General features: G+C 37.7%; 1 protein-coding gene across 1 annotated transcript; it reads left to right on the top strand.

Moving 5' to 3' along the window:
• Nucleotides 1–97: 97 nt before the first annotated feature.
• On the top strand, nt 98–10,811 carry Cdk1 (Cyclin-dependent kinase 1). The gene is made up of 7 exons (XM_074092414.1): nt 98–538; nt 2,585–2,729; nt 3,494–3,628; nt 4,373–4,482; nt 5,351–5,464; nt 6,250–6,352; nt 7,685–10,811. The coding sequence occupies exons 1-7, from the start codon at nt 390–392 to the stop codon at nt 7,874–7,876; spliced, it is 948 nt and encodes a 315-aa protein (XP_073948515.1). The 5' UTR covers nt 98–389; the 3' UTR covers nt 7,877–10,811.
• Nucleotides 10,812–12,493: the final 1,682 nt, after the last annotated feature.

The raw sequence follows: 12,493 nt of genomic DNA, 5'->3' as shown, positions 1-12,493 counted from the left end.
TAACTGAAACTTTGAAGTTATTTTATTTATTTATCTCATTGGAATTACCGTGGAAATGGAAAGTGGTGACAACGATTGTTTTAATAATTTGACACAAAATATGGCAACATTAGCGCGTACACAAAAGTAACAGCTAATCAAAAGGAACATTTTAAAAAGTTTACGTTTGAAGTCGTTATTGTGATATACGTTACCGCAATTTTTGTCACTAAAACGAAGATTTGGCGGGTGTTTACTACTATCAATATACAATTACCTATCTAGGCGAATCAAGATTCTGTTGTCAAACATCCATGTGCTCGTTAAGTTGAAAAAGATCTATTGCTTCGTCTCTAGATCAAAAGCTGACAACGTTTTTGTGATAATCTTGCAAAATTTTGCTCAGCAAAATGGAAGATTTCCTAAAAATTGAGAAAATTGGTGAAGGTACTTACGGTGTGGTGTACAAAGGAAAGAACAAAGTGACTGGCCAGTTTGTGGCGATGAAAAAAATTCGGTTGGAAGCCGACGACGAGGGCATACCGTCCACCGCTATCAGGTTAGTGTATCCTTATAATGAAACAAATTCTTCTATTGCATGTATTTTTAGTAACAATGGGATTAAAAGCTTGATGTTAATTAGTATTTCATAACCTCTGTCGTATTTCACAATGCGCGTTTACATGTTTCATAAAAGCTTAAATCGGTCACCTTGCACCTGTCTTAAAGCAAAAGGCGTTTGGTTTTATTCAGCTACCTACGGCATAGTTAGTTTATCTTTTTACATGAACACAGTATGTTTTGCAGCCAATTGAAATGTTGGCTGACTAAAATTTTGATACATGCCCTCGAGTATTTAAGTATGTTTATCTGCTGTCTGATACCCATAACACAAGCTTTGCTTGCTTTGGGACTACATCAATAAAATTGTTGTTAATTATCCTGTAATACTTAATATAACAATAATGATATTTTATTGATAAAAAAAAGATATTGTCCATAACTTTATGAAGTCACTGACCACTGAACTAGGTATAAACCAGTATCTCAGTTGTCAGCATCTACTCCTAAATTCATTACAAGTGAACTGTTTCAAGATAAAAGCAAAATATTATCCTTATTACTTATGCGGGGGTCAAAAGTGGCTCCAAATGGTTTGGGTAAAATTACACACAGTGCTGCTCCCCAGTTCTGTTAGCTTGAACTTGGCTTGACACGCTACAGCGTGTCTAGAATTATATACATACAGAAATTTTGATATCATTTGATATTTTACATCCTGCTTGACCCGTGGAGTGTCCCGTGGACTCTAATTGTCCCTCAATTTCTTGTGTACAGAGGACAAGCTATCCACAAGACAGAAAAAGTTGAGGGACAACAGGTGTCCACTTCGATGCTCCACAGGATATAAAAAGTTAATAGTTTCATTTATAAAAATGGTTATGCCTGCAACATAAACGGGTATTTCTCCACTAATTGGAAAATTTGTACAGCCTGCCAACTACTCTTCAAATTTTGAGTTTTGCACCATAACTATAATGTCAATTTTATCAATTATTTTAAATTAATTATAATCAGGCAAAAGGGTACTGTCTGTGTACTCTTGGGACAATGTTTGCTTAAAAATGTTAATAGAATGACATTCATATTAATTGAAAATTTTTAAATTTAATAGATAAATTTTGCTAAATTGTAACACATGGCTAATATTATCTGATACTTATCAAATTCTGGGTTGGGGACATGTCAGGGGACTTTTTTTGGGTGTTTGAAAAATTGTATATAAATAAAGTAGTTTTATTTCTGGTATGGTATTAGAAAAATTTTAAAATATGGTTGTTTTTAAACACAGTAACATTTTTCTTTGACATCTATCTCAACATATTGTTCAAAAAAAAAAGCCAAGGACAATGATTTTTCAATTAGTGGAGAACTGCCCAAACAAGAGAATAGACAGTTACCATTTGTTCTACTTAATTGAGCTTGGTATCCAACAGTTCAATTAATGATATTTTGCCCATGTGTAATTAGTTAAATAATATTGTTTATAGTCAAAATACCACCAACGGACTTATCATGCTAAAACACATGAGTAATATTTACATTAATCACTCACTATCCCATGGTAACTATGCAATTTTGTGGTATGACACTATCCTATGTCTTTCCCAGAGTCTCAAACTATCTTCATATCATACCAAATTTCATCTAATTTGGTTCAGAGTTTAAAGTGTGAAGAGATAATTGACTCAGAGTCGTATGGACAGAATTACTTTAGTGTTTATAATATTAATAAAAAAAAAAAGAGAAGAAGAGTTGGAAGTGACAGAGGACAGATAGTTTTTTAAAATCTAATATGCACCAAATGTGACTAGTCAGCCTCATGGGGAGCATAGAGTTACTTTCGCATTTATAATATGAAGTAGAGCTCTTTGTGTGCAGGAAGCAAAAAAAAATACATGTATTCTAGTTTCAACTGTTTTAACATTAAAATACAGATAAAATAGAGGAAAATGCCTTAAATTTTTCATGGATCAGTGTCATAAGAATACAAAGGCTTAGTATATGCCCAACACATAAATTCTTTATATTCTCTATATTCCAGAGAGATATCGCTACTGAAGGAACTGAACCATCCAAACATTGTGAAGCTGGAAGATGTACTTATGGAAGAATCACGACTTTACCTCATCTTTGAATTCCTTTCCATGGACCTCAAAAAATACATGGATTCACTTGGATCAGGAAGAGTATGTTGGAAATTTGTTATTTTAAACTATATTAATACCTTTTGTGGGAGGGAAATAAAATGCCTTTTCAATGAACTATGGCTTTGTAATGTAACATTTAGAGAGGAAATAATGATCATTTACATGCTTTTATATATGTAATAGATGCTGTTTTTATAAGATGCTTTTCAATAAAAAGACTTGTCAAGATTGTTTACCCTTTTTCGAATGCTAAATAAAACGAAGTATAATGGTGTTAGTATCATGAGCTCCGTTTCACATTTGCGTCATGTTTGTTATTGGTTAACATTTTCAGCCCCAGTGACACAACGTCTCTGCGCTATGCCTAGCATAAGAGCTTAGTGCATCGTCACATTCAGCTCAAGCAACGTTCTGCTAAGCCCTTATGCTATGCGAGCCTTTAGGAGGTGGAGGTACGAATTATTTTGACACAACATGCGTGTCACTGGCATAGGAGTAAGAACTAGAAAGTCACAGACGTTGTGTCACTGGCACCAGAATGTATTACGTCTATGACACGTATAAGTGTCAGTGGCATAGAAGTGACTGCTGTGGGATATGCGTAGGCATAGCGTAAGAGCTTAGTGGATAGTTGCCGGGGCCGATCGTGTTAAAAATAACTAAATGAGCCAATCGCAAGCAAGACTGAAACGTCAAACAGACCTTACGTCACGATACTAGCGCCATCTAGCGATATTTCGCCTGTCGAAAACCCTCATTTATTAACAAATACTTAATTAGTACATTTATGCTACTGTTTCCAGCTGATGAGCCCAGGCATGGTGAAGAGTTACCTGTACCAGATCAACAGCGCCATCCTGTACTGCCACCAGCGCCGCATCTTGCACCGCGACCTCAAGCCTCAGAATCTGCTCATCGACCAGACCGGCATCATTAAGGTTAAACCTATCGCAATACTTGGACTGCAAACTGCACACATCAAGAAGTCTTGGGATACTCATTATCTCTAGACAAATTCAATGTTTTGACTCAGTAGTAATATAATATCAAATATGCATATATATTCAAATGTTCAAAACTGTTTTGAAATTAGAAATATCCCTAAGCACTTTTGATGCGTGTATGTCTGCCGTGAAACAGATATGTACTGTATATAGGATGTAATAGATATCTGTACATAAAATATGCTAACAGAACAGTTAAGATTTGAGATTATAAGGGAGTAGCCTTTGACCAACAGTGGAACATTAAAGGCTAAAAAAAACAATCTAGTAGCATAATCAGAATAAAAAGTAGCCTTTCGTGTTATTTTAAAAATCTAGATCATCTCTATCTACAGTCAAACCATTTGATGCCTGACCCACCATAGAACATTCTCACAGTAAGCGTCATAATAAATTCTCTTGTCGAGAGCAATGCGATGTCACAGACTTTTTCTACGAAAAGGTTCCACAGTGGGTCACGATTTAGTTGGTTTGAGTCGAGTGTACATACCTAAATTCATCCAAATTGCGTGAAACATATTCACAAACTTTCGTATTTAGACAGAAGACGTCCACTGCTGAACAAAGGCCTCCCCCTTAGAATGCCACAATGAATTAAAATTCGCCACTTGCATCCACCGGTTATCCGCAATTCTCACGATAGTAGAATGTATGTTAGTGTGCAATTTGTGTGTGCAGGTAGCGGACTTCGGTCTGGGGCGCGCGTTCGGCGTGCCGGTGCGCGTGTACACGCACGAGGTCGTCACGCTGTGGTACCGCGCGCCCGAGGTGCTGCTCGGCAGCCAACGGTCAGTACCCTCTACTTAAGGGGTCATGCACCACGTCACACATTTAGGAGGAGGAAGAGTCAGGCGGTTTGTGACACGCGAACTAAATAATTGCAATAGGTTTCACACAGAGGGGGGGGGTTTGGGGGGGTAAAAATGGTCAACATTGTTGCGACGCTGTTGCTATTCCTTTTTTTTTCAAAACTATAAAAATATACAATGCAAATATATAAGTAGATGATGTCATTCATACCCATTTCGGCTTCGGCGACTCCTTCTGCGTCCTAAAAGAACTAATACCAGCTGTGAATAAACAGGCACAGCGCAGACACTTGTAAATTGTCCTTTACTGATGGAGGCGTATTTAAAGATTTAGGGCCTCGGGCCAGCTAGCTTAAGAATGCATGACGAAGTATTGTATTAAAAAAATGACCCCTCGCCCCCTGCCGCCCCGAGCCATGGCCTCTTAGCCCCTGTCCACAGAGTTGTAATGGATATTATAAATTCATAGTGGGGTGTTTATACTTACCATACTACCTGCATCACACGACATACGTATATTCCCAGCTACTCGCAACGAGCTTATAGTGTAACCATGAAACCCGCACCTTACGATAAAGTTATAAGCGGGCTATTTTCCGCAACTCGACCGACGTCTATGTGCGCCTATTTTGCGTAGCTGGCTATAGGCACTATTCGTGCCAGCCTAGCTCGTGGAGGAAGCCTAGCAGACCCTTTACGTTGCCGACGACTTCTTGGAGCGACCCCGGTGCACCTTACGATATTAGCGGGGTGTTTGCTTTCCCCTACTACCCTTATCACATGACATACGTATTTGTTCCTATCTAAGGTCCTTAGAGTGTGACCATGAAACCCGTCTTATCCCCAGGTACTCCTGCCCGGTGGACATGTGGTCAGTGGGCTGCATCCTCTCTGAGATGTCCTCAAAGAAGCCGCTGTTCCAGGGAGACTCTGAGATCGACCAGCTCTTCCGCATCTTCAGGTAAACTAATATAGACAAATAAAAAAACTTAAATTAAAAATTTTAAAAACCGGCGACAAAAAAACGCCGACAAAAAAAGTAAAAAATAATTACCTATGCACTACCGCTGTTGCCCGCGATTTCATCTGCGAAGAATTCGTTTATCCCTATATCCTGCGGGGACTATGCTGATTTTCCGCAAAATTAGCCTAAGTTAATTTAGCATAAGTAACTAGTAATATTTTTTTTATCTAAGCGACGTCGGTGTCGGGGGACCGCTAAGGTTTTTAGGAAACTAAAGTACATATGTTGTAATTTTGAAATTTACGAACCTTTTTTCGACCACTTCTTAATATAAGATTGTGCTAAAATTTAGAATACGTAAAATTTAGAATTCTGGTGGGTTACCTGCTTTGTAAGTTTAGCTCTAATCTTCGAAGTTAAATTTAACTCACTTCCAGTGATCGAATAACCTTGAAAATTCATATACTTATTTATATCGGACGACAATGCAAGTACAGTCAGCAAAAAAACTTGTATTTTTTATATAAAGTTCATTATTGAACACAACACAAAAATTTGGGTGAATAGTGATTTATATCCCCGACTGATTTCACTCTATGTTGTCTATGTCGAGTATAATCACAGGTTAACGGCGACGCTTTACAGCCAGCCGGTATATGAAGTCCTACTTAAATATGTGTACCTGTGACATAACGTTTCCACAAAAATGGTCTAAAGGTCGGCCCCGTGCCGCCTGCGTTGGCGCAATCATAACTAATGCTCTATCATAACCGCGTGCGCAGGATGCTGCGGACGCCGACAGAGGAGATCTGGCCGGGCGTGACGTCACTGCCGGACTACAAGCCTACTTTCCCCAACTGGAACACCTTCAATCTTCAAAATCATGTGAGTAGTACTAGGCTATTTTTTTTTCTATTTTAACAATTGCGATCGATGCGGTCTTCGTCATACTCGTATATGCAAACCGTTTTCGAAGTTTTCTTTTTTTTTCTTCTCAAAAATCTATCGGTAAACGTAAACGTTAACGCGCAGAAGTACTCTGACGAAATAAGGTGTCGCGGGAAACTGAGAGATGCACAGGGTGGGGGGGTTGCTGCAAAAAATCCTAGTTTATTGATTCAGAATTGTTATTATTGATTGGATTGTTATTAATTTATTAGATTAAATATTGATTGGTGATTATTAGTTCTTATGGTATATTATGTTATTATTTGGGTATTTTATAATTCGGGAATATAATTGAATGAACTATTGTTAATTTATGAATGTATTAAATAGACTATTGCACGTCTCTCCGAGACAGGACATGATGTACTGATAACTAAACATATACTGATTTAACATCTATGTAATAACTTATGACCTTGCAATAAACATTTTGAATTGAATTGAAAAAGCGTTTGCGCTGATTGGCTTACACGGCTGGCACATGCGCAGAAATTAAATGTGCGGAGCGGGCACTGCTCGGTTAAGGATAATGCACGAAATACGTAAACTACTACACGATAGTTTGGTTTAGGTCAGGCTAGGTTTATATTATGAATAATCGTATAAACGATAAGAGAGCTGTATCATACTGTTATGTAATTTGTTCATTATTATTTTCTAATTTCATGTAATTTGACATCATACCCATTTCAACGTTCCGCCAGAAGTAACCGATCATTTCAATATTTTGCAGCCCTCTTGGCACTTTTGGAGACCTAGCCCAGCATGATGATTTCAACCTTTTATTTATCTATTTATTTAATTACAACCATGGTATTACAATCTGATGTTTTAAAAAAACAATGATCTACATGGACCCATGGACCCTACGCAATGGATGCTATATGCAACTGGATGCCTACTCAATGCACGCCGTAGAGTATAGCAATCATTGGTTGAACCCATTCATTGCCGAGCGCCAGATTACGTAATTTGTCGCGATGCCGACGCTTCTGTAAACAGACGCCCATCGGCGTTCACGGTATCCGAGATGAAATCGAAGTAAAAAAAAAAAAAAATGTTTGCTATCCTAAAAACCGATAACAGCTGGACATTCTAAAAGTTATTTAGGCACAAGACGTATTGTTCAGAATATACCTACCATGAAATCTTAATTAGAAATTGGACGCCCACCGGCGTCTGCGGCATTATATTAGGGTCCACCAAGACGCCGATGGGCGTCAAAGGCGCTGAAAGGGTTGGGTAAACATCGTGTGATCGGTTTTCCAGGTGCAGAACCTAGACGAGGTGGGCATGGACCTGCTCCGCAAGATGCTAATCTACGACCCGATGAAGCGCATCAGCGCCAAGGACGCGCGCCGCCACCGCTACTTCCGCGACGTGCGGCTGCCGGCCGGCCTGCCCGTGCCCGCGCCGGCGCCTGTCCGCCTCGAGACACGCGAGATTGTGGCCACGCAGTGACCGACACACACCTACTAACTATATTTCCACAATCAGCGACTATTTCTCACTTAAAACAAAATCCAGCAGGGCCTTAATTCCTTGTGGTAAACTCGGGTCTTTCGTACACAAGGCTTCGCATATCTCAGATACCTGACAATTTAGTCCACTGCCTGTCGACTGGAGCGGAGCAAGGCAACGGAGCGGTGAGCGAGATTAAAATCCACCAATTGTACCTACTGCATAAAATCTCCGCTCCTCTTCAGTGGACAGAGTTGGTAACTAGTTTAAAAATTCATACAAAACCGGGAAGCTGAGCGAGGAAGATGTGCGGGGTATCGGGGCGGAGAAACGAGCGCTAGTGAGGAAGCTCCGCAAATGGAAAAAGTCTGCAACTCCACTGCGTATTGCTTTCTAGCTTCGCCCTATAAACACACAGTCCGCAACTCCCTCCCTTAGGTCACAGTATGCGCATCTAGAGCTACACACGTCCATTTTCCTCTAAAAGAGCTTCGCAAAAAATTATAACCCAAAGGGAGTCGCAGTATTAAAATAATTGGGAACCCCTGCTTTAAACGACTACCATTATACAAATGCATATAGGTTCGTACACAGGCACGCGTGTATACTTTGTGTACGAAGGACCTTGGACTTCCCAGCAGAAATACAAAGCTAATATTTAAAACGCCAGCAGCTTTTATGTACAAAAGCAGATTCATTATATTACAGCCAACACAATTTCACTGCAGGGGCAGTGTTCCTTATGTAACACTCTTTTTTCGCAGCTTTTTGTTTAAAACCACCCTCCTAACTTTACCTGAGAGAGCAGTCATTAAGAGACTAAAAATTCATCACGAAAAAATTGCGTTACCTAAGAAATGGACATTCCATGCCAGCATGTAATTAATTTCGCTTAGTAAGAAGTTAAAAACAGTATTGAATGCGCTGCGCTGGTATCAAGTATTTATAAATACAATGGGTTTTCAACTGCTGGTGGCGCAGGGAGAAGATTGATGAATTATTTTCGATATAACAGTCAAAATTGTGTAATTGTTTACTTGATATGCTGTCACTGCCTGGTTAAGGTTAATATATTCTGAAGAGTAGAGTATTTTTTAAGATAGTTATTGCTCGGTCTCTTGTATCATGCGTTAGACTGCATAAAAAATAGTGCCTACATAGTTTCTCAAAATAAAATAATAGTATAATGAAATGATTAATGAATGAGTGTAAAGAATTATAAAATAGATTGACAAGACCAAGTTGATATGATAAAAGTGTGTAGCTTATGTAACGTCGTGTCATTAAAATTATAGTCAAGCTGATTTTAGACTTAGTTTTAGTAGTCTTTGGTATATCCTTTGTTTAAGATGGTTCTGGATGGTTGAGAGATTTGACGTGAAACGTCTTAATTTTTAGATCGGTTTTTGATTTACTGTCATAAGTAGGTACAATGGAAAATCTTCCACTTCAAATTTGAAAGGACCAAAAATACCGTTCATAATGAATATTGACACATAAGTAATTGTACTGAAAAATAACTACTAAACGCAATTTCTTTTTGTCATAAATTCATTAAATCTAAATTGAATTTTGTGTATAATAAATGGGTCGACGAACTTTTTCTTGTCACTCTTTGCTATAGTTACGTTCTCCTGAGTCACTCTTTAAACCGCAAGTTTATAGGATTAAAACTTACCAAACATGCATTTTTGTGGTAGTTTAAGCCCCTTCTATAATTGGTCATCTAATAAGCATGTTAGTATAATGTGACACCATATTTCTTCTAACTGACGGGAGAGAATTACAACAAGAAATAGTTTATCCACCCAAATAAAATCATAATTTCTCTGAGCCTAAGATATCATTCAACTTTGGTCAATTTTCCCATGGGACATCATTCCATTTTTGACAATATTCTGAATGGACGGCTTTCCTTCTTGATGTATTTAAAATTGTAATTTTTCCGATACGACGCATAATTTCGGGTGAACGACTTTCCATATTGGGTTATTAATGACAGTAAGGGGCTGTTTCACCAGCCATTGATTAGCGTTAACCGACGGTTAAATGTGATGCCGTCTCCGTCTATTCGAACAAAACAAATAGAGACGGCATCACACCTAACCGCCAGTTAACGCTAATCAATGGATGGTGAAACAGTCCCTTAATCAGGTTTTTTAGTTCAACAATTAAAAAGTTACTGATAATTCGAGGCGCTCGTGTTGCCTTACAAAAATATGACTAGTTGCTATAAAAATAAAGTAAACTACTCAATGATTGACTCTAGATTAAACCATTGCCTATGCCACTGATTATACTATGACCTAAAAGCGTGCAAGGTACAATTATTGGTGAGTTTACCCTTTTCTAAATAAAGTTTCTGCCTCGTGCAATAACTCTATAACATAGAAGTAGCCTGCAACAATCTTATTAGCACATATCATGTCAACAAGGCATAGTTATTATTGTATTGTTAATGATTGACTTGTATTTGAGAGATTGTTGTATCGTAAACAAAGCGACTGATTACATTTGACTAATGAATGTGGAACTCGTGGCCTTCTTGAATGTTAGTGTCGTCTAGCCTAATGGTGTGTTTTTCATTCAGTCGCGTTACTAAATATTGTAGCGCTTTTTTAGGGTGGTTTGTCTTGTGTACTCACGTTCGTCTTGCCTCGTGTCTGGCACGCGAGGTTCTTTGTACTCGCAGCGGCTGGGAAAGCTAATATAATAAATACTAAATCGATTTACTTAATGTGCCAAAGTGTGAGAAATAAAAGGTAACCCACCAGGAACAATTGAGCCCGGTCGCTGCATTCCTGTATTTTAGGTTTAAAATATTTAATTAGTGAATTTCTTTGATTTAATGGAATGAAATGCATTTTAAACGAGTAAGATTGTTCCAATATCTCGGTAATTGTAATATACTGTAATAATAATTATTTTTTAGTAATTTGGAGTTTGTTTTATCCATTGCGCGATTAACGTAACCTATGATACAGGCATTTTTTTTTTCTACTTATGTATTTAATTAACGAATTTAATTTCACAAATGAAATCAGAACATTGGTATTCGACTTTGAGAAGCCTTATTTTTAACCCTCCACGCAAAAAGAGAAGTGTTATAAGTTTGACCGCTATGTGTGTATGTCTGTATGTGGCACCGTAGCTCTTAAACGGGTGGACCGATTTGAATGCAGTTTTTTTTATTTGAAATCTGGTTTTCTAGCGATGGTTCTTAGTCATGTTTCGTCAAAATCGGTTTAGCCGTTTTTGAGATATTGAACTTTGATGTGACAAAGTCGATTATGTATCGATTGTATAAAAACGCGTTTTCTGCATTTTACGTGCTCTAAAGCAATAATAACCTGGGATGTAACTACTGCTTGTCGGTGATAAAATAAAAATAAAAGAATGATTTATAATAAAAATATATTTTTTACTTTTAAATACACGAAAAATACTATACAATTACAAACTAAAATACCTAGTATGGCTATTATTCTGATTATTGATAAAAACTTGTGGAAAGTTTAAATAAATATAAAGTTTATACTAGGCATATTATATGCAGCTCTTTATATCACTGGCAAGAGCGGAATTAATTCTACCCTGTACAAAAACAAGATTATTATGCAAACCTAAAACTAGTTTAATAATATCTACATGACTATTTGGGTAAGCTACAAAATTTCATAGCTAATCGTTATTTTCCAACAATTGCAATCCTCCGAACTCCGGAATTAAATCCTTCCCTGCTAACCCGTTCAAAGTCTGGTGACATTCGCTGTCACTTGTTTGCTGTATTTTAGAGTAACTTTCAGTAGACTTCCAGTGAATTGGCATGTTTCGGCTCTGATAGCTCGGTTCGGCCAACGGTTATCGCAGACACACATAGTATTCTTCCTTTCCGCAGACGTTGCGGCAAAACCAAGCGTAAGTTCAAGGACTTTTAAGTCATGAGTCACCAATGGAACCATTTCACAGTAAACGTCATAGTGCTATCTCATTAATTAACAAGGAAAATCGAAATGACTTTTCCTTTGAAAAGGTTCCATGGTGCCTCATGAATTAAAGTCTTTGATCGTACTTTTGTCCCTGGTGCTGTCGCTATCATAAACATTAAGAGCTAGTGTTGTTAGTGTGTTGTAGTAGAAGGAGTAACCTTTCTGGTCTTTTTAACAAGGCTCGCCTCGCTCCTTGACACCTAGAAGGCTGAAAGTCTAAAATAACTCTAACCTTTAAGCCCAAATGTAAGAGATAAGAGAAGTGTACAATTTTGATTTCCTGTCATATTTTCGAATTTTACATTATTTTTTATATAATTTATTGAATCAGGCGTTACTTTACGCGTAGGAGTTTTAAGATCGCGGGTGAGCAAAGTAGTTGTTTCAGTTCATTATTTTTTAAATCCGAAGTAGGAAACAAAGTTGAACACACACGCAACTGACAACTTGGTCGTGTTCGAATATAGTTGAGCACCTAGACAGCTCCGATGTTTATGATGGCGGCTACCTACTAAGGGTGGATCCAGCTTTAGCCAGGGGGTCACATGTTCGTAAGTAATTTTTTCGTAAATAAATCATTCATACTTATAATTATAAATCATAATTATCAAATAACAAAATCAATTTT

This window comes from Choristoneura fumiferana, chromosome 9 (assembly GCF_025370935.1).
Source record: "Choristoneura fumiferana chromosome 9, NRCan_CFum_1, whole genome shotgun sequence".
Lineage (NCBI taxonomy): Eukaryota > Metazoa > Arthropoda > Insecta > Lepidoptera > Tortricidae > Choristoneura > Choristoneura fumiferana.
The sequence above is the reverse complement of the archived record's forward strand: the minus strand, read 5'-3'. Positions and strand labels throughout refer to the sequence as shown.

Bases quoted from the DNA above. Each gene is read 5' to 3' on its own strand.
- Cdk1 (XM_074092414.1), top strand. From the start codon at position 390: ATGGAAGATTTCCTAAAAATTGAGAAAATTGGTGAAGGTACTTACGGT. The intron at 539-2,584 runs GTTAGTGTATCC...TCTATATTCCAG, and splicing joins ATACCGTCCACCGCTATCAG to AGAGATATCGCTACTGAAGG. The intron at 5,465-6,249 runs GTAAACTAATAT...CCGCGTGCGCAG, and splicing joins CAGCTCTTCCGCATCTTCAG to GATGCTGCGGACGCCGACAG.